The sequence below is a fragment of the Rhipicephalus microplus genome, chromosome 10 (genome assembly GCF_043290135.1).
Source record: "Rhipicephalus microplus isolate Deutch F79 chromosome 10, USDA_Rmic, whole genome shotgun sequence".
Lineage (NCBI taxonomy): Eukaryota > Metazoa > Arthropoda > Arachnida > Ixodida > Ixodidae > Rhipicephalus > Rhipicephalus microplus.
This window is the reverse complement of record NC_134709.1, coordinates 18,289,984-18,312,236: the sequence shown is the minus strand read 5'-3', so window position 1 is coordinate 18,312,236 and position 22,253 is coordinate 18,289,984. Positions and strand designations below refer to the sequence as shown.

At 46.0% G+C, this 22,253-nt stretch overlaps 2 protein-coding genes and 1 long non-coding RNA gene across 6 annotated transcripts in view; 1 reads left to right on the top strand and 2 right to left on the bottom strand.

Annotated features, from left to right (window-relative positions):
- The window catches only part of LOC142774177 (neprilysin-1-like), a 43,105-nt gene extending 38,615 nt beyond the window's left edge, over window positions 1–4,490 (bottom strand). For all 3 annotated transcript variants that reach the window (XM_075874569.1, XM_075874570.1, XM_075874571.1), the window contains exons 1-2: window positions 4,352–4,490; window positions 454–563 (exon numbers count right to left, since the gene is read on the bottom strand). In XM_075874569.1, the coding sequence (XP_075730684.1) occupies window positions 454–563; window positions 4,352–4,413 (172 nt within the window). In that variant the 5' untranslated portion in view covers window positions 4,414–4,490. The remainder of the gene's footprint in view (window positions 1–453; window positions 564–4,351) is intronic.
- The window catches only part of LOC142774609 (uncharacterized), a 160,702-nt gene extending 152,181 nt beyond the window's left edge, over window positions 1–8,521 (top strand). The window contains exon 3 of the long non-coding RNA XR_012886468.1: window positions 8,432–8,521. This is a non-coding gene — a long non-coding RNA (uncharacterized LOC142774609). The remainder of the gene's footprint in view (window positions 1–8,431) is intronic.
- Window positions 8,522–9,967: 1,446 nt separating this feature from the next.
- LOC119181828 (neprilysin-1) overlaps window positions 9,968–22,253 on the bottom strand; it is a 62,164-nt gene continuing 49,878 nt past the window's right edge. For both annotated transcript variants that reach the window (XM_075875164.1, XM_075875163.1), the window contains 5 exons: window positions 21,254–21,384; window positions 20,237–20,302; window positions 15,413–15,517; window positions 13,749–13,825; window positions 9,968–10,183 (listed from right to left, as the gene is read on the bottom strand). In XM_075875164.1, the coding sequence (XP_075731279.1) occupies window positions 10,084–10,183; window positions 13,749–13,825; window positions 15,413–15,517; window positions 20,237–20,302; window positions 21,254–21,384 (479 nt within the window). In that variant the 3' untranslated portion in view covers window positions 9,968–10,083. The remainder of the gene's footprint in view (window positions 10,184–13,748; window positions 13,826–15,412; window positions 15,518–20,236; window positions 20,303–21,253; window positions 21,385–22,253) is intronic.

Sequence of the window (22,253 nt, the reverse complement as noted above, 5' to 3'; positions counted from 1 at the left end):
AACGACCTACTGCATGAGAAAAAAAAAGGGAAGTAGGGGTGGGGGGATCCGTTTACTTCGCGACCCTCTGAACAGTTAAGATTCTCCATCTTTCCAAGCGCCGCTAAGTGCGTCCCACCGCTCCTCTGTTCATCTCCTCACGTTCACCCTCGAAACCTGGCGCGACTTGCAGCGGAGCGTCTATTGGGGTTCGATTTCCCTGCACTGCACCACAATTTGCTCTATAGTTTCGTCCAGACCGGGGGGGGGGGGGGGGGCTTGCGCCATCTCCTGGTTGGTAGCGAACACGCAAAGCAACCTCCGAGCTCTGCGTACGGCCAGTGGCAAATGACGTATATGAATAGTTCGCCGTTAGCATGTTAATAGACATATGGCGCGTGGTAGTGTTGTCTAACGCGGCGCAAGTTGGAAATCACACAAAAAATAAAAAATAGTTAATTCGCAAAAACTCACCTTCTTTTCCAGGATGTGCCGGCTTCGAAGCCACCAAGTGAAGCCACGTGTGCAGAGTGGCAAGAAAGATCAATTTCATGACTCCTATTGGAGACAGTGTATTGTTCCTTCTAACGTAGGGTGAAAAAAAACAATTACATGAAAGGAAAACTGAAGATGAGTAAATGTCTTTCGGGAACCTTCTTGTGTGAATATTTTATTAAATGTAACACGAAGGATATGTGATGAATGAATCATTTGTTACGACATTTCTGGGCGTAAATAACAGTTTCTTCGTTTTCTGCTGTCTTTTGTGGCGACTGACATTAGCTAGAAAACAGCAAAAGATGTGCAGTATAGATAGTCTGATAAGTGTAAATTCAGATAACTTGCTCTTGTGCTCTTGATTACCAAAACTTGAACTCGATGGGATCATTTAAAGAGGCCTTTGAAAGAAGTTAATTTTGTGAAAATTTTGTGTTCCTGAACTCTTTTGATATACCCGAAACAGTGGGACTTCAGTGAGCGTTTCATATTTTGTATCCGAATTTCAACCTGGGGCTTCGCACAAATCCAGTGAGCAGCGTAACAACTATTTTTTGGGGTTTAACGTCGCAAACCACCATATAGTTATTAGAGATGCCGTAGTGGAGGGTTGCAGAAATTTCGATCACCTGGAGTTCTTTAACGTGCTCCTAAATCTATGCACACGGGCATCAACCGCTTTGGCTCCATTGAAATTGCGGCCGTCACGACCAGGATTAGATTCCGCGACCTGCGGGTCATCAAATCAGCGTAATAGTGTTGCAGGAAGTGTAAAGAGGGAAGTTAAGGCTGCGCCTTTTCTCCTTAAATGGTCGAAAAGATTAAACTTTACATATCGGTGGTCGCAAGTGATCGCATTTCGCTATTAAACGAAATATTGATTCATAGAAGTTCCGTGCCTCCATAATGTAAAAAAACAAAAACAAAAAAAAACACTAGAACGTTGTTAAGCTAATGCCCGCGTCACATGGCAAACTCAACGTCATATACAACGAATGCCAGTAAATGAATTTGTTCGTTGTATCGTGATTTAAATGCCTGCTGTCACGTGACGAACAACTATATTTTAAAATGATGACCAATACAATGCTACTGAGTCAGGAGTTCGGGAAAATTAGAAAAATCTACTGGAACGTGCACGCAACATGCATGTATCCTCTAAAATATTTTTTATCACAAAATAGGTGATCTTACAATATAAACGCAGCCCTTTTACACAATTTGCCACAGCTGCATGACACAAACGAAGTCAAGCCAGAAGCTAATCAAAAGCCAACATGGCCGACGATATGACGGAGTGTTAGTATAGTACGGTAAACCGAAACGTGGGGGAACGGCTGTAACATCAGGTGCATACGTGAGACGGCGGCAGCTAATTCGTGTAGTCGCCAAGCACATTCACCAAACTTAACACGTGCAATCGCACGAACAACACCCTCGATGCAGGCAACAAAGACAACAGAGAACAAACGAAACATGGCTTGTGTCCAGCCGCTGTAGTTGGGAGAAGCTTTTTTTCTTTTTCATGAACTTTCGCGCGTGCTATTACGCAGTCAAAGCAGTGATAGGTTGATATAGTAAGAAATAAGATGTTTAGGAAATACAAAGTTACCTATATATAAGTTGACAGCCATTTCCTTAAAAGGTCACTGGCGTTAAGACGACACATTCGGTCCGAAAGGGAATGCGGATGAGCTTCGTGAACTCATTCGACAGGAAAAGTTGTTTTCATCGATTCGCGTTAGTTTTCCCGTGTGACGGCAAACAATGACTTTACAAACGATTTGTTGTAAAATATATTAGATTTGCCGTGTTACAAGGTTAACTAATAGTAGTTCCGCATGGCCGCTGAAATATGGCAGAAATTAATGGAGAATTAAGAGTGTTGGAGAAAAGATGCGGTAATTTTGTAACTAACCACTTATGCATGAAAAACAAGCATACAGGTATCATGTGAAGCTTGCGTAAAAACAACACGCTGTTAAATGTGTTCTCACATGCTATAGTTCTTGAAAGAAGACAGAACATGAGCATGTCTTTAATGCCTTCTGGGAACATTTCACCGTTTCACATATATCTGTATAAGCAAATTTACGCTGTGATACTTGTTCATCCAATTAATCTTGTGCAAGATATTGCGAAAGATTGGTGTATGCAGAAATGGTCTTCTTTATCACCCAGATCTCGGTTCTGTGGTTGACCACCGGGCTCTGGCGGGTGATGTAACGCTAATATACAAGATAAGCGCCTGTAATGTACGCCCTAGTTTAATAATAATAATGTGGGTTTTACGTTCTGAAAGCCGGATAGAATTTCAAGAGACGCCGTATAGTCATTGGTTCCAGAAAATTCGTGCACCTTGGGTTTTTTAACGTGTGGCTGAATCTCACCAGACCCTATCGTTTCGCTGCCGTCGAAATCCATCCGCCGCGACCAGGAATCGATCCCTCGACCTTCGGAATGAGAGTCGTGTGCACTATAAAGCTTACGTGAAAATTCGGCATGTCCCCCGTATCTTGGAAGTCGACGTTATGCGAAGCATGTGGAGGGAAAGTGACTGTGTTGTAATTAACGAAATGTTACCAAATGACGCCAAGGATATGTGCGAATGTTATACGCACAGACATATGTTGAACAGTCACGTAGTATTTATATAACCAGTTTACATTTGGGCAGCGATGTCAACAGCAACTTGAGTGTTAGCAACGCCAGAATTGGTATAGCTTACGATGTTGTGTATTTTTGTGCATTTTACTTTGGTCGGCGTTTTTGTTGTTTGGCACTTCAAGCGGTAAGTTGATGCGTATAGCACTTCTGCTCGCGAGGATTGTAGCCGTCCAAAGCCTGTTACATAAATCAACCTCAGTATAGATGTCGCTGAACTACAATTGACGGTAACCCGGCGTTACGGCTCCATTGTAGGAGTAAATATGTAAATTGGATAGCCAGAATTGCAACCACAATAGATGTTTAGCCAACGTTATGCCTGAACAGTTTTTTTTCCAATGCAGTTCTGAGGCCTGGCGTGACTATTTGGTAAAATGCTTGACTACCACGCGGAATGCTTGGTATTCGTGCTGGTATCTTGACATTTATTTTGTGTATTCGTTGGGTCAACGCTGGTGTCGTCACCTCGCTGTGGTGGTCTAGTGGCAAAGGTACCCGGCTGCTGACCCGCAGGTTGCGGGATCGAATCCCGGCTGCGGCAGCTGGACTTCCGATGTAGGCGAAAGTGTTGCAGGCCCGTGTGCTTAGATTTGGGCTCAGATAAAGAACCCCAGGTGGTCCAAATTTCCGGAGCCCTCCCCTACGGCGTCTCTCATAATCATATCGTGATTTTGGCACGTTAAACCCCACAAATCAAACCAATGCTGGTGTCGTCAGCTAAGTTTCTCAACGATCTCGCTATAAAATTACCGATGACTGTTCTCGCAGTTCATTGGTAAGCTGTCAACCACCTGTGGCACATACTGGCTTACCTGATGTGGTGGCACATACCCGACCGTGGGTATGTGCCACACGTGTCTGGCGGAAAAGGTTTTGAGGACGTACGTGACGGGATATCGACATTATTCATGTCATGGCCAGTGACTAATATACGAAGATGGGTTCACCCTAACTTAAGAGGGAGATCACGACAGCACTCAGATGTAGGCGGCTACATAGATAGATAGATAGATAGATAGATAGATAGATAGATAGATAGATAGATAGATAGATAGATAGATAGATAGATAGGTAGATAGATAGATAGATAGATAGATAGATAGATAGATAGATAGATAGATAGATAGATAGATAGATAGATAGATAGATAGATAGATAGATAGATAGATAGATAGATAGACTAAAATACTTAAATGGCATCACGTACCGTGAGGATCGATGAACGTTATCGCGATGTCGGAAAGCGGAAGTGGTTCCTGGGGTTGACATCCACGGGTGATCGCGCCACGTACGTCTATCCTATACCGCGATATTTGTTGAAATGTAATGTACAGGGAAAGGACAAGTTCCGGGGAACGTTGGGCAAAATCTCGGAGAAGTTCCCGGGGTAAAAACAAAAGTTCGAACTGTCGCTGTTTTGTGAAAATGCCGGAACGCGTCTCGAAGTCGGCAATATGCTATCGACGGCGCACTGACACACGCGAGTGTGAGGCATCGATCAAGTGCCGCCACGGTGATTTGTTTCTGCGAGAGATTTAAATACACTGCTGACCTATTGTCCCCCGTATTCAGAGACATGAAAAGACGAGTTTCGGGCTCGTGGACCTGTTGTTGCAAGTGGAAGTTCGCGTTCGATTTGTATAGACCACGGCGCATCTTTATAGAGACTGCTCGGCAAACTTCTTATGCTCGCGCCTTGCCCGGCGGCGGTGGCGTGTATACAGTTCTCGGCTGCTGACCCGCAGGTCGCGGGATCGAATCCCGGCCGCGGTGGCAGTATTTTCGATGTAGGCGAAAATGCTTGAGGCCCGTGTGCTTAGATTTAGGTGCAGGTCAAAAAAACCCAGGTGGTCAAAATTTGCGGAGCCCTCCACAACAGCGTCTCCTATACTCATATCGCTTTTTTGGGGGGCACTGAACCCCAACAATTATTATATTAGTGAACGTTTCTTCAGTTATTTCAAAAATGCTCAATATAGATGGCCCGCCACCGCTCAAGGAGTCGGCTCTCCGGTGACTTTAATAATGCTCACCAGATGGCGCTCCGCCGATGAAAACGTCGGTTTTCCGGTGGTTCCAACAATGCTAACTAAATGACGCATTGCCGCTCATAACGTCGGATTTCCGGTGATTTCAACAAGGTTCACTAGATGGCGCGCCGCTGATGAAAACGTCAGTTTTTCGGTGGTTCCAACAATGCTAACTAGATGACGCACCGCCGCTCAGGACGTCGGTTCCCCGGTGATTCCAACAATGCTCACCAGACGGCGCTCCGCCGATGAAAACGTCGGTATTCCGGTGGTTCCAACAATGCTAACTAGATGACGCACCGCCGCTCAAGACGTCGGCTCTTCGGTGATTCCAACAATGCTCACCAGATGGCGCTCCGCCGATGAAAACGTCGGTTTTCCGGTGGTTCCAACAATGCTAACTAGATGACGTACCGCCGCTCAAGACGTCGGCTCTCCGGTGATTCCAACAATGCTCACCAGATGGCGCTCCGCCGATGAAAACGTCGGTTTTCCGGTGGTTCCGACAATGCTAACTAGATGACGCACTGCCGCTCAAGACGTCGGCTTTCCGGTGATTTCAACAAAGCTCACTAAATGCCCCCCCCCCCACCCGTAGAAAGCGGCGCACACCACTTTTGGCACGTGGCTTCCTCTGTCTTCGTCGAAAGCTCACGCATGCAGTGAACACTCATCGTAACCACTCTGGCGCACCTCGGAATCCAAGGCAGCCCGGTGTGCTCATAAAGCACCAGCAGCTCGGGTTAGCTGCCAAGACCTGATTGATTGATTGATATGTGGGGTTTAACGTTCCAAAACCACTATATGATTATGAGAGACGCCGTAGTGGAGGGATCTGGAAGTTTAGACCACCTGGGGTTCTTTAACGTGCACCCAAATCTGAGCACACGGGCTTACAACATTTCCGCCTCCATCGGAAATGCAGCCGCCGCAGCCGTGATTCGAACCCGCGCCCTGCGGATCAGCAGCCGAGTACCTTAGCCACTAGACCACTGCGGCGGGGCAGCTGCCAAGACCTTGCGGTGACAGCCCGGGAGGCCGAAGCGAATAGGACTCGCCGTTATGCAAACCTGGAATTGCGGACCAGCGAAGCATGTGTTGTGTATATCTAGTGCATATTGCTCATGCACCATAAAGCAATCACCTTTAAAGGGAAACGAGTGTCCGGGCTCACCGAGGGACGCCGTTCTCGTACTTTGAAAAAGAACATATATTGCATTTTGTAATGTATATAATTCACCAAAATGTGTATAATGCATCCAAATGTAAATTAATAAACATTGTGTATGTAATGTATATATAACAACATAGTTTCGTCTGTATATGATGATAGTAGATGTGTCGCGGATGATTCGCGGGTTACTCCATCATCTCCTCTAACGCCGTACGATAAGGGTGCTTTGACAAACCAAAACACCCCTACGATAAGAGCGCTTTTTATGGCTAGGTTGTTAGTTATAGGCACGCAAAGCACCCTTAAGGGTGCAAATTAGGTGTTTTAATTTTTAAAACACCTTTATTTTAGGGTGTTAGTTATAGACACGCAAAACACTCTTAAGGATGCAAACTGGTTTAAGTGGTGCTCTGCGGCCAAGCCTCACTTCTGCTTAGACTGGATTGTCTTCGCCGAGTGCTGAAACTCGGCTTGAATGGCTCACATGAGTTCGTCATTCAATCGGCACTTGAGACGTGCAGATGGGCTCTTAATTGTACACGGAGGCTGCTATTTTTGCTTCGCGAGCCTCCGTCACTCAGTTGTCACGCACCGTTTTCTTAATTTATAAACAATTAAGTCTGTAGAAGAAGCGAATAGAAGAATGGTGTTCTGTTTTCTCAATTGAAGTTTGCGAAATGGAAGAAAAACATACCCGTCCTTAATATCGTTTTCCCGCAAAAGTGAACAGTATCCGTTCTTCCAAAAGTAAAAGTATTCGTTCTTCTAATGCGCTATAATTCACTGTATACAGTTTACGCGGGAGTGCGCAATCATCAAGTGTATGTAAGACAGGCAGTTTGACATTATGAAGCTTCAGTTATATGGATTTGCGTCCCAACATTTAGTTTTAAGCGATCCATAAAGTTTTAAAGCGATTTCATTTCTCTCAATTCTATTCCGTTCTTGATATGCAGTTTAGCATTTTTATGCTTGGTATGCATTTTTGAACCGCCATTGTTGCCTGGCTGCAGTGCTCACTCGAAGGTTCTGGGTTCGAATCTGGACCGTGGTGGCCGTATCTATAAATTGAGGCTAAATGCTAGGGCTGGCCTGCTCAGTTTTACATGCCCACTGAAGAAGCCCAAATGGCCAAAATTTCCGTACCCCACCACTTAGGCCTCCCTCATAATCGTACCTTGGTTCGGGAAATCGTAGTGTATGTGTGTGTGGTAAATGCTTCATCATGGAAGAGCTCTATAGTCGCCTGCTGGATTCCGTGCTGAGCGGTTGTGTCGTCAGCGATCTCTAGACGACGTCTGGCTCTCGCCGAGCGGCGCCCAGGCTCGCGGGCTCTTTTGACCGTGTTCCTCATGTTTCCTATTTCTTCCCTGTTGTTTATGTTCCTCCCTATTGAAACGTTTCGTATGCGAGTCCAATAATTCCATATGTTTCCATACGGAATCCATATGTTTTCCGTATATTTTCCATATATTTCCATAAGATTCTTACGGAAACATACGGAATTATTGGACATCGCATAAGGAACGCTGTGCAGGAGCTTCTGTGTGGGGCGTGCTCACTCCCTCTTCATCTTTCTACTATTCTTTTTTATCTCTTCCTCTCCCCTACGAGGCACTTCGCAGCGGCGCTAATTAGGCAGACAGAAATTAGGTGCCTTTTTCGTTATCTTCAAGAACCGTCACTACTGCAAGAAGAGATTTCGCGATACTCATTTTGAAATGTTTATCCTGAGGCTGCCCTGACGCACGAATTCTCTATACCGAGAATTGCCGCCTTTCCGCAACCCTCATCGCTGTTTTAATTTTATTTTCTATTTTTACGTTCACCCGATGGTTCCGAAGTGACACTACACTCGTATCGTATGTGGCTAATATTTCTCATTATGATTCATTTGCGTGAAACAGGGATTGCAGTGTATATTTTGTCCGTATAGCGGTCAGGTGTTTGGAGTGTTTTTTTTTTAGACGCTTCGTCCCCCCCCAAAAAACTGTACTGCGTATACCCTTTCTGCTTCATGAATTTGATACAGTCGCTAAGGTATACGTTCGTATTCAAAGAGGTTCGTTTCTTTCATTTGCAGGTGGGCCATGCCAACCCTCAATCCCCATTTATTTTTCTGGACCCCTGATTCCCTTATGCGTGGAGTCGTCTTCAAGTTTTGCACGTGACCAAAAGCACTGCGAAGTAAGTACTAATTTATTTATTATTTATTCACATCCAGGTACTGTTAGCGGATTGAGCTGTTCAAGGGACACTAAAGAGACACAATCAGTTGTTTTAGAGGTTGATGAACTGCACTCTGAGAACGTTGTTGTCATAAGCTCATTATTAGCGGAAAAAATTAAGGCGAATGTCTCATTTTTAAACTTCGTGCCATAATCCCCGCGTGTGACGTAAGAAAGTCCACTATGTATTCTTCGTATTTTCGTGACATTGGCTTGACAGAATTTTCTGAAACGTCATATACTAGGTCTATGGCACCCGCATATTACAAATACTTCCATTTTATCGATTAGAAGCTGCGTAATGACCCAGTAGACGTCTTCTGAAATCGATTACGTAACAGTGTCCGGTGGGGGAATCTCAAGGTGGCGTTTCCACCCGCAGTTTCTTTTCGCGCATTTTCTCGCTTACCAAGCGTCGTATCGCGGTAAGAGCGGCGTCTTCGGGATTGCGAAATTGCGCTTTACCGATACGCGAAAAAGGACGTTTCGGTCTTTAGTGTCCATTTAAGGGCTAGGACACGAGTCTGACACAAAGCCAACCATTGCGTACACAAAGTAGCGAGGTGCAACTAACGCACCGACTAGAAAATGATGACGTTCCAACACACATAACTATTACAAAAAGAAGTTATGGTGGCTTAGTGCTTGTATAGTGTCATGCTTGAATGAAATGCGGAGCTGGCAGCCTGTCTTGTTTCTATTCCTTTCTGTTTCAATTTCTATCCCCACTCCCATTTTTTCTCTTACTTACAATATCTCGCTTTGTAACCATATTTTTCTTTTCTGATACGGGGTTTCTATTTGAATTGCTTCGCACCTAATGTCGTCGTCAAGGCGCTTGAAAACCAACAGGAAGAATACATCTCTACGGCGCCAGCGTGGGCTCGATATGCCACAGATGGCTATCATATATGCGGGTTTGTCTGCGTGACATATAGTACACTACACCCCCCCCCCCAAAAAAAAAGGTGCTCGGCACTTTTTTTTTGGGTGGGGGGTGTAGTCAAACCTAACATAACAGTGATTTCAAACATGAACAAGCATGTATATACATTTATTTTATTATATTTGAATAACCCCAGAGGGCATTACCGGGGAGGGGGGTTATCAGGAAGTGAAATACAATCACTCAAAAAGGAAAACCAGAATTACAATGCAGATACAAAGAAACATTTCACGAATAACTATAACATATATATAATTTTTTTAGGTTTGTTAAGTTTCTGAAATGATATATTCACTGCGCAGGGCTGTTGAGTGTATGGTTCTTATGTAGACTGCAGCAAAAGGTCACATGGTGAACCCTTGCAGAACATTACGGTACTTTTAGGCAAAAACGCCCGAATGTTTCGATTGGCTTGTGAAATCTCACGTGCAGAGTATATTCAGTGTTCTCTTTTTAGACAGAAATGTTTTATTTGTCGAGTTTATCTTTCAGCATGGGCTGTCCAGCGATGTAGTGGGATGTGTAATGTGTCGTTCTTGTCATCCTATACGGCAACAGATTTCACCATAGCACGCATCGATGACTTGCGTTCATTGTAGAATTAGCCGGGCAGTTGAATACGGTAGAAAATTCTTCCATGTTCTGCATTGGTATGTTTACCCTGAAAAAAAACGAGGAAATTAAAGAAGGATCAAAGCTAAGATTTAGCACATGTGTCTTTTTAAAGTCATGCAAAGCCATCCTAGGGGAATAAATTTTTTCCCGTATGGCTGTGGCCATTTTCGACATGGAAAGTAGACACTGCACGTCACGTACAGCAAAAGGGTAGCCAGGGGGGCCGCAGGAAACATGCATCCCGCTCACCGCCCCAACGCTAAAGAGACTCGCCAATATTTTCCGTCCGGACACCTAGCCTCGCCGTCAGGCGTCACTGCTGGCGCTACTGCGGTAATCGTGACGATGATGGTGGTGGCAAAGATTGCGAACACTGCGACACTTACCGCTCAACGGACGGCTGGTATTTCTAAATGCGGTTTATTTGCGGAACACGTGTGCACCACGAGGCGCAGACGACGTCACATGGGGTGATAGCACCCCACACCTTCCGGTCGTCTTCGGCGATTGCGTAAGTGACCCTGTCACGTAGCGTTTCGGGCGTGTTGCTATTCTATACTGCAGTTTTTTTTTGCGCACGAAAAAAAAAAACACGGGCAGAGAAAGACGTGACGCACACAGGCGCTAACCTTGAACACTTCCGAAGTGGACTGCCGGCTGTGGAAGGATGCCCAGTGGTACCCTGCAGCTAGAAGCTTTCTCTGCAGACGGGCCAGACGAAGCCATCCAGGATTTTGGATCTTGCGTACGCGAATTGCACGGTTTGGAGTTGATAAGAGGCCCCCAAACAATAATAGGGGCTTCTTGCACGCGTTACAACAGGCCCCTTTCCGCATTCTTGCAAACATTTCAGAGCGCACACAGACGAAAAAAAAAATAAAAAAAAACGAAAAGCGAGCAGAGAAACAGGCGTGAACTACTCAACGCTCCGTTTATTGAAGGAAGTACGCGGAATATATACTCCGGGTATCTTAAGAGCGCATGTGCGTAAAAGAGTATCAAACAAAGAAACAAAAACAAGCAAAACAAAAAAGCAAGAGAACACACCATGACTAATTTTTTTTACATGAGTGGATTCTACAACGTGCAGCAGAATGTAAAAGTCAAGCATGGCTCCAAAAAGGTGAACGCCGTGTCAGTTAGTAAAATCGATGAGCTGCTTACGCATTTGTCAGCACACCTTCTGATACGAAACGCTTCTACTGTTTTACGAGTTGTCTTGTCTTTGAGATAAAACGAAATGTTCGTGTCACACCAAACAGGATAACGTCGGTAGTTGCTGCAATGCTCGGCTAGGTGGCAGTGATTACCATTCTCCAAAGGTTTCGCGTGTTGGCGTTAATGCACCGGCCAGGCCAGTCCGACCTGTTCCTTTCTATACACGTTCTTCAGGAGGCAACCATCGCGTTCATCGCTGCTGTGGTTCGCAAATCTTGGTGTCTTAAACTCCTTTCGGAACAGGGTTATGCGACAAGAAGGCAGAGCATTGTTTAGGGCGCTTCTTGCCTTCTGCGAACCGTGGAATTCGCGTATGCAAGATTCCAAAGCCGGAATGGCATCGTCTGGCCAGTCTGCACAGAAGACTTCTAGTCCCACAACTATACGTCCCACTGGCTATCCTTCCACGGTCAGCGGTTGACTTCGGGAGCGTTCAAGTTTAGCGCGCGTGCGTACCACGTTTTTCTCTGCTCGTGTTTTTTTTTGTTTGCCGAAAAGAGTACAGTACAACCAGACTCCTTATTGAAGAACTCTGTTACGACCCTGTGACTTGTTTTCAATAGTTTGAGCTCGCTTATACGTGCGCGTACTTTGTATTAGTTCGTGGAAACGGCGAATCTACACAACATCAAAAAATACGGCCGGTGGCTTCTATAGCCGGTTGTCCAGTTTAGTGTCCTCAAGAAAGCGAAGGACCGCCTTGAAGACCTGGGTGTGGTGCCGCGCAGGGAAGAGGAGGTCCCTCTGTGTGGTCGCGGGCAGAATATGGCGACGGAGTGGGGCGAGCTAGACGTCTCATTGTGTGCGAAGCACTGGGCAAGCACACAACAGGTGCTCGATGGATGCGAGAAAAAAAAGCCTTCGCAGACTTGGAGCCGGTTACGTCGCGCTGTTTATACTCCCCTGTTCCGTCACCCCATGGGGCGTCTCCCAGTGGCCGTCTGCATACTGGTAGCCCCCCCTCTAATTTTTTTTCTTGAGGTCAGACCGGCTCCGCCTCCTCTAGAAATGTTTACATGACGCGTAACGCGAAGCCATCATGTGGGTCATCGCGACAGACGACGGACACCAAATTTTTCGCCTCGTTAGCAATGTGGGGCTTCCGGCTTAATAACGTGTCATTCGATTTGGCCGAGTTTGGTTTCTTAAAAGCCTGTTTGCCCGCTGTTTTGTTATGAATAACGCTAAGACACGTCCTTGGTTCGAACACTTTGTATGTGACCCAAAATTCTGGGCACGCGGCAAGAGCCAATCGAATGAACAATTATTATTATTGAGAATTATTTCTGTTTTCTTTCTCAACCGAAAGAAGCCCAAAGTTATGTGTTTGTTCTTACGGCGTAGCTGGTATGAGTGATCCACATATGAGGGACGTTTAATCGATATCAGAAGCTGGCTATTGGCATCATAGCTTTTTTGGATGTTGTGGCCTGGAAACACAGATGAAGTATTTTTGTAGCAAATAAGCTTATAGAGAAACGTATTACCTAGAGGAACGATGGTAATTTGCTGTTAGCGTGTGTGCGCTGCCTGCGTGATATACTCAAGCGTACATACAACACCACTGCTTGACGCATGTTTTCATTTCACTAGTGAATAAGGCTCCAGTTTTTAACCTTTTACTGACGTTGGCGCAGGACATCCGGGTTGTTCCCTTCACCCTAGAAGATAAGCTTCCTCGCTTCCAAATGGTAAGTTTGTGTATATAGGTGTTCGAGGTATAGCCCATCCAAGACGGGACAGAGAAGAAGACACAGAACACATACACGGCGCTAACTTTTAACAATGCGGTTTAATCCGAGAAACAGCAATACCTATACCAAAACATGGCGCGTCACAACCAGTGAGAACCAGATAATTGTGATCTACTGCAACTCATGCGACATCCAAATAATGCAATTCTTTCAATGATAATGATACCGATGGCTTGCTTATTATACATGCGTCCCCAAACTTAGCAATGAATTTCGCTTTTATAACGAGCCTTGTCGTTTGGTTAGTGCTTCTTCCGATTATGCTGGTGCGGTTAAAGAGGGGTTGGCACCCGCATTCTTTGCAGTGAATTGCAAGAAAACCCTCAGGCTGTGCCTTGGTCACGTTATTCTTGTGTTCGTTCAGCCTATTATTGATGCATCTACTGGTCTGGCCTATATAGCATGCATCACACGTTGATGGGATCCGGTAGATGACTTTTGTGATGCACGCGACCAACCTAATACGGTGATTCTTATACCTCATTCTATACCTCGAACGACATGTATAACCAACAAGCACACCGTGCAACCTTAGTTGTGTATATAGCTTTTACGAGAGCGTTCTTACATTTAGAGTAGCGACACATTTTAGTTCCATGCACTTTTAAAGAAGTTACACTGGTACGGCTCACCACTTACCTTAGGTAATCGGGGCTGTGTGAATCGTACTGAATTAGATGCTGTCTTGTCTTTGTGCGCATCCGGCTGCACCATATCTGCGGGTGAGAGCATATTTGTGAGACAATTGGCTCCCACAGAAGCATTGACGATCACACAAGCAACGTAGTTTATTTAGCGTAACATTCGTTACGGGTAATTCGTGTCATACTTAAAGATATTGGATTAAACAGATGTTCATTTAGTAACACAAGACTATATAGGGACGTTGAAATGTGTTTCAATGTGAGCGTGTGTCACGCTTTTTTTATTGGTAATTTATTGTGCTTAGTTAAAAACATATTATGAGAATAAAAATTTAAAGGCACCTTGTAAATTCCGAACGGTGTTCGGTGAAATTCTGAGGCCGTTCGAGTGACTATGTTATGTTATTTTTTTACACTCCCATTGAAATGTAACGCATGTGCAATGTGGGCGTATTTTATTTCTTTTTTACCACGAATTGCAGCAAGACGTGAGGCTAATAATCTCTCTTGTTGAATTCCAGTGGCAAATCCAGATCAAGCTTTTCTGCTGCAGGCGGAACAATCGCATTCCAATGGCGGATTGGGCGCGCGAATAGTGTCTTCCAATGGCACGTTGAGAGCAACCGCAGATCGCGGATTGCTCCGTGGAGCAAGAATTTTTCGCCCCGCCGAAATTGGTGGATTGGACCGCAAGTCCCCGTGACGTATTTTGTGCGCCTGCCTTTCATCCAATCACGGATGGATGTTTCGCGGTCGTGGGCAGCCGCGGATGACCAGGAACACGCTTCGCGCTTTCTCGCTAGATTTGTGTTCAATTCAATTCAATTTTATTTCATCCCATGGCTTCCTGCATTCCAAGGGCAGATCGCGAGCGCTGGGCCGGATTGCGAATGGAGCGCGCATATCCGAGCGGGAACGCCGACTAAATTTCAAGGCCGAAGGGCTGCCGCAGTGACGTCAGAGGGTGGGGGTCCAGTTACGCCTCGAACGCGGCGGAAAGCCTGCGTTTCGTTCACGTTTTAGGAGAACCAACGCTCCCGCTGTCGCAGCTGCTGCGGCTAGATTGGGCCGATGTGGGAAAAAAAAGTCGTACTGAGCATGCTCAGTTGGGCAACTGCGCCCCCAACCTCTGACGTCACTGCGGCAGCCCTTCGGCCTTGAAATTTAGTCGGTGTTGTTGGAACGCGCGCATCTCGACGGGAGCTGTTGGTGAGCGGAAATTTAGGGACGGAGCACGAGAGGTTGCAAAGCGTTTTACGGACATCCATCAGTGATTGGATGAAAGGCGGGCGCCCAGAATACGTCACTTGAACTTCCGGTCGATTCCGCCGATTTCGTCGGAGCGAGAATTCTTGCTCCACGGAGCAGTCCGCGATCTGCGGTTGCTCTCAGTCTGCCAATGGAACTCCCAATTCACGCTCCCCATCCGCCATTGCAATGTGATTACTCCGCCCAGAGCAGAAAAAAAAAAGGTGATCTGGATCTGCCATTCGAATTCAACATTACGCTCACCAACTGCTCCCGCCGAGACGGGCGCGTTGCAATCGCAGATTTTGCGGGAGCCATCCCGCTCGTGAACTGCCATTGGAATTCAACACCCATGAACACCGGTCACCGCGAGTATGAGACATTCGCGGTTTTCGACTTAAAAGTTAATACCATTGCTTCCGCAATGAAGAATAACTGCCTTCCCGTCAGGTTCTCCAAACCAGGCAGCCGAGTGTCCTCGCCACCGCATTCGTCCTCTAGCAGTCTGTCGTATGCCTGAAACACAATTGAACATGTGCTGAGTACAGGAAGCGAGCGACACCTATGGAGGGTGTCATGAACGACAGCAATCTGGGGCAATATGTGTAATGATCATTATGCTTACTGGCATCACTACTTCAACGGGCCGTTCACAAGTATAGCCGCGCATTTGTCCTGTTTTCGACAATATGGTAATATTGCCCCAAAATCCGTCTAACGTTCGCTACTGCTTGGTAAATTGATTTTGTTTTTATGTCTTCACACAGGTCTTCATTTGTCTAACCTGCTGAAATGTACTGTGACTTACTGCAATCGTGTTTTTCTCTACGTTCTTGTCACGAAAAGAGCGCGTACACGAAACGTGTGGTACCGCCTTGCAAAGCTGTGCAACGTCAAACTACAACCACTGGCTGCCAGCTTCGAGCGAGTGCGCGAGGTGACAAGCATTAGACGACCCCCTTCCCCCCCTCCTCCCTAGCAACCGCGCTCCCGAAAAAAAAAATGGGGTAAACGAGGGCATATGCAAGCGTGAAATGTCTACTATCAAAACAGATTATACAGACTGCCCTTGACACTGCTGCCGGGCAGTTTCTCGTTTCTTTTAACCGTATACAGCCTTCCCTGTAAAAAAAAAAAGCCGCGTATTTACGTATTTTGCTGTATGTCGTCAAAAGGCGATGGTCTTCTGCCGGAGCTTGTGCCGAACCCAGCGCCACTGCCAGGAGAAAGCAGCATGTCGTCGGCAGTGGCCGACGCATTTTCAGCGCAGCACAAAAAAGCACTAGGGTCTTTAGCATTATGTATCTTTCTTCTAGCGAAGCAACACACCGCCTAATACTTACGTATTGACGTCACACCTCAGATATGCGTATGATATTCTCTTTTTTTTTTGACAATCTTCAGAACGATGAACGCAGCCACCAGTTCGAGATGACTGTGCGTTCAGTAAGTGTTTAAACTTTGGCCGGATGGCTGAATCGTGCGGTGGACAGACAGACCAAAGTTTATGCGCTCAAGTATCTAAAGAAAAACTATCGTCATTAAAATTTGGGCAATGTAAATTCTAAACTGTGTTAAGGTGAAACCCTATCGCCATTTGACTGACTATGTCACGCCTTTTTAGGGGCGAAGCTCCATGTCGTGCGTCCGCGATGTATCCAGTAGTTGTAGTAGTAGCAGTCATAGTAGTAGGTAGTAACCTCTCGTTTAGTCCTTGGAATATCCGCTGGATGGCGGTACTTGTATATGATGAATATATGATGAAAACATGCGAGATGGCGGTACTTGGTGTGTTCACTAGATGGACGGACGGACAGACGCACGCACAGGCGGACAAGCGGAAGAACGGAAGGGCGGACAGACAACAGCACGGATGGACGGACGCACAGACGAACGAACGGACGCACGGAAGCAAGAACGAATGGGCAGACGGAAACGCGCACGGACCGACGGTTGCTTCGCCCCACTCATCATCATTCAGTCTGTGGATATGCTTTGATTTTGTTTTTTGCGTGCATAACGTTCGGTGTAACGTTTGGTAACGGGGAAATACACATTCCTGGGGCGCTTCTGTGAGCCGCTGCCGTTGCGCCTGCCCTTCTCCCGTGAAAGACATTCACGCTAGCTTGATTCTGCGCAAACCGCAATTGCTGTTTGTCGGCGTGCATTAGCACTAAGCGTGTTATTATATAAAGGTTCTTCGTTACTGTCCATAATAATGGGTTTAGCTGAGCAGCGACGTCAGAATATCGAAAGTAATGCAGTAGAACTGTCATGTTTGTGCAGTGAAACCAGTGATACAATGGCGGGTGTTTATCATCACCAAGGCAAAACTATCCTGGAATTGGTACAGTTTCGCCCAAAAAATATATGCATCTGATCGGTCGGTGCACACTGAACCATGCCTGTGTATTCAGGCATGAGGCATGTCGGGACGGCTTTAAGCTCTCCCATAGTAGAGTACGCTGTGCTCTAAATCGTTACCCCCTTTTTCTAACCCCCCCCCCCCATTCCGAGAACGGTATTCACGCGCTTCTGCACAACACGGGACGGCTTTCTGCTCTCCCATAGTTGAGTACATTGTACTCTAAATCGTTAACAACTTTTTCTAAACACAGAACGGTATTCGTTGGGTGCTAGCAATGAGTACTCCGGTTGTTTGACGGGACGGCTTTAAGCTCTCCCATAGTAGAGTACCCTGTACTCTAAATCGTTACCCCCTTTTTCTATTCCCCCCCCCCCCCTGGAACGGGACGGCTTATTGCTCTCCCATAGTAGAGTACCAAGTACTCTAAATTGTTACCACAGTTGTTACCAACTATATCTAAATACACAGCTTCGCCGTAGATGTGGTGGCGTGAGGTTCATGGGACGGCTTTGTGTCCTCCCATTGTACAGTGCCACGTACTCTAAATCGGTAAACACGTTTCTTCACTAAGCGGTGGTTCGTCTTGAGCGCGTTCGCAGCGTAACTATATAGGAAGCCAAAGCAACGCATGGTGGCGCTGCGACTCCGGACAGGCAGCGCCGTCTTCGGTAGAAAAGAAAAAACTAGGGATGGTAGATGGCGCGTTTTCCCTTACGTGCTCGTGCAGACAGCGCGCGCTGCGTTTGAGTCACCTCACAATGTACCGCCTGCAGTTCGGCTTCACAAAGATCTTTGAGCCGGACAAGCACTTCCGAGAAGGGAATCTAACAAAAGCAGTAAAGCTCGTTAGTCAAGTTTATGACGTGGAGGAGACGACGGAACATAAGGGCGCCCGAGTCACTGCGAAATGCATTTCTCGGGTCCTCCCTGATAACACCGTGTACGACGTATGCCTCGAGGTAAGTCTCATTCTGCCGACATGAAGCCGCGTACTCTATCGATGCGCTGTGTTGACGTTTATGGAAGACAAATAGTGGCTGTTTTGATGGGGTATCTAGCAGTAGCAGCTGTGTACTGTCATGTGCGAACATTTGCGGCGCGTTGAAAAAATAAATAAAAACTAAAGTTATAGGGTCATGGCATTAAAATGTCCGAGAAGTTTTAGAGTCATGCCCTCCGTACCGCGCCTGACCCGCTGACGTCGCCGCGAAGCAGCAAGCTAAGTTTAACTACAGCGAATCAAGTTGAAGTGCTCGCCTTTTGTTTTTCTGGCTCCCGTGTCAAGCGCGCTTTATCTTTCGCGAACGCGGCTGTGTTCACCTTCTGTGACTAGATGGGAAACCGATACAGATTTACACGTGAGAGCGTCCCTTGGGTGTTTTCTGCATTAGGGCCATACCTCATAAGCGCGAAAATGCACGCGACAGCGACGAGCGACGCGACGTAGATCGTCTTCGTGCGATCAGTCGCTAGCGCAGGCAAACCTCATTCACGCGACGGCTTCGGCGAGCGAATTCCGCTGTTGCTGGCATGAGGCCGTCTGCTCGCACCAAGAAAACCGCGTAGCGAACGGTATGCAATTTAAAAATAAGATATATTGTTGTGTAATGAAACAGAAAGTGTTTATGAATGCCTTGCAGGACTTTTTTTTATGTGCACATGCGTAATAAACATTGCGTTATTTCTTGTTGCGCATACGTGACTCGGGCAGGGTCACGTCCACCTATGTAGTCTTTGTATTTTCCTGTTTTTCGCTATTGGCTGCTTGAGCCCAGCACTTCCGGGCGATGAGCGACGGTTTCCAAATCTGGAGAACCGAGCGATCGCGCGAAAACGAGCACGCGACACGTCGCGCGAACGCCCTGTTTCGTCGCTCATAGCATCGCTCGTCGGTGTCGCGTGCGTTTTCGCGCTTATGAGGTTTGCTCTTTATTGTGGCAGCCCACAACACAATATTTCGGACATCGGCGACGCTTCCGTGGGCCCCGCCCGCTTCTTCCATCGCGAAAAGGCAACCTCGCACAGCGAGCGTCTCGTTTTAGCGCGCCAAGCTGATGGCACGGCGCCTAAGTTCCCCGCAGCGACTGCAGAACGCGTTGCACGTGTCTCGCACGCGCTCCCGTTTCGGCGAAACACACTCCCTTGCCTGCGACCTCTCCCGCGTCTCTCCTCAAGTGTTCCGGAGCTCGCCACCAAGGCCAGGCGCGGCGTTGTCATCGCTGCGCAAACTTGAGTTTCGGCCTCATCAACTGCGAGGCCCACGGAACGGCTTTATGCTCTCCCTTGGTCGAGTACCTCGTTCTCTTAATTGTTGAAAACTTTTTTTTTCTAAACACCATTAAATTTGCCGATCATTTCACGCCCCACCTTCTGTTTTCGGGCAGCCGCATCGGGACAGCCTATTGCTCTGCCAAAGTAAAGCACATGTATCGTATTCTAAATTGTTAAACACTTTTTTGTAAACAAATTTGCCGATGATTACACGTCTCACAGTAGAGTACTAAGTACTCTAAATCGTTAACCGCTCTTTTTAAACACACAGTATAACCAATGAGTGAAGGGTATAACTGAAGGAGTGTAATTAACTACGTATCATTGGTCTATTTATACGTCAATTAAGATTGCATTTTGATGGCGTAGTGTTAATAATGGTTCCATGAACGTTAGAAAGGTGTCACAAGAGTTACAATTTTAAGGATCAATCGGTCATATTGCGGCCTTGAAGTTGCTAGCGCTGACACGAAAAAAAAAAACCAAACAAAAACAACCTTTGCATGCATTCAAAGTGAACCAAATACAATGGTGCAACGTGAGGTTCGAAAATATTTCAGTTCATCCGTCGTGACGACGGGAATCGTTCAACTCACCTTGTAGGCCATTCGCATGCCACCGTTGTCGGCGATGTTTTCACCGACTGTGTTTACGCCGTTGACCTGTGCGAAGAAGCAAGAGACCACAATTGGCTAGAGACAGAACAAGGGTAAACTAAAACTGGGGATTGCTGGGAACGACCGCAGGACCGACGTACAGAAAGTGAAGCCTAAACGGGGTCTGTCTGCTCGCGGCGTGGTGGTTCGCGCGGCTCCCCCAAAATGTAGAACGCCCGCTTGCCATTCGAACGGTCCGGGTTCGAATCGCAGCAGTGGATGCCGAGGTCTTATTTTTTTAGTGTAACTTCTTATGGCTGTGTTCTTTTTTATTTGTTTCCTAAAAGTAGCTTCAGTTGTTACGTAATGGATGTGACATTTTGTTTTCTGTTCTTTGTGTATTTGTTAATGCTTTTTTCATTGCATTCTTCTGAAAGCTGTATTAAAGTGCTTAATTACTTTTATTTTTTATCTATTCTTTTTTTGAATTTTGTAAAAGTTTAGAAGTACTGCATTACCTTTATTTCATGTGTTGCTGATTTTGTGATTTTGTCTATAATTATGAGCATTGAATTATTCTTATTTTTGCGTAGTCTGCTTTTGTCTTTTGCCTTCTTTTTTCTTTCTCTTGTTATTTTTTTAATTTGTCTTTTTTTCAGCTTGCGTTGCATCTTTTTGAATATTTTTGTACTGCTGTTTGCTAATTCAAATAATTTTTTTTCTTTATTCGTTAGTGTAGGAGGTCCCGATTTAGTCTCTAAGGGACCTCCTTCTGTTAATAACAGTTTGTAAAGCTCCTTATGACATAATAAAATCATTTCTGATTCAGATTCTGAATACAAGAAAAAGGTGCCTCGAAATGTGAAGTAAAATGGAAGAAAATCGACACTGAGTGTAATTATTTGCATCACCGCCACGTGTCAGTCAACAAAAACAAAACGTCATGTATGGCCTCCGAGATTTTCTCGTATCTCCAACTTTCTCGAAGCCGTACTGAGATGACGTTCAGAATCTCACCGTCATGTTGGCTTCCTCGTCGGTGATGTTCCCGTATTGCTCAATGAAGCATTGAGCCTTTTTGGTGAACTCGGTTCGAGTTTGATTTGACCACCATTGCTTCAAGGATCCATTTGCGTCGAACTGGCTCCCTTAGGAGAGGAAAAAAAATCAGCATGCAGGTGATGATTGTAGATAGTCAATTTGTAATCAACTAGTAAAACCGTGCTTATAAATGAGGGATACATGAAGAAAAAAGAGAATAGTAAGCAGGTTAACAAAGGACGCTGTCATTTAGCTATATATACCTACGCTTGGGAACGGGAAACAGGGATGTGAAAAAAAGGCAAAATATACCAAGACGGGTGGTAAAAATTACGGAAAGGCCAAACGCATCGTTACGCTGTACGAAACGCCGTTATAGACTTTATAAATGGAGTACTTGTGCTCTAAGGGCTCACAAATGTTTGTATAGTCTTAGAAGGCTTTACAAAGCCCATTTAGAGCTTGCAGCCTTGTGCATGTAACGGCACAGGGCTAAATTAGGCACGTATTATTTTTTTTTTATTTGGAAGGTTATTTATCATTTTCAAGGTGGCAGAGGCCACAGGGGACCAGGACTGAGGGCTTCACCTTCGCAGTAAAAAAAAATATTTGAAATAAAGTTTTGCATTCATTCACTCATTCAAGCACGAGAGCGAGTGCACTTGCAAAATTCACCGGGAAATGTTAAACGTTGCGCCGCGTATACTCGGTTGTCATCGCCCCGCCACGGTGGTCTAGTGGCTAAGGTACTCGGCTGCTGACCCGCAGGTCGCGGGATCAAATGCCGGCTGTGGCGGCTGCATTTCCGATGGAGGCGAAAATGTTGTAGGCCCGTGTACTCAGATTTGGGTGCACGTTAAAGAACCCCATGTGGTCGAAATTTCCGGAGCCCTCCACTACGGCGTCTCTCATAATCATATGGTGGTTTTGGGACGTTAAACCCCACAAATCCATACTCCGTTGTCATGCACACCAA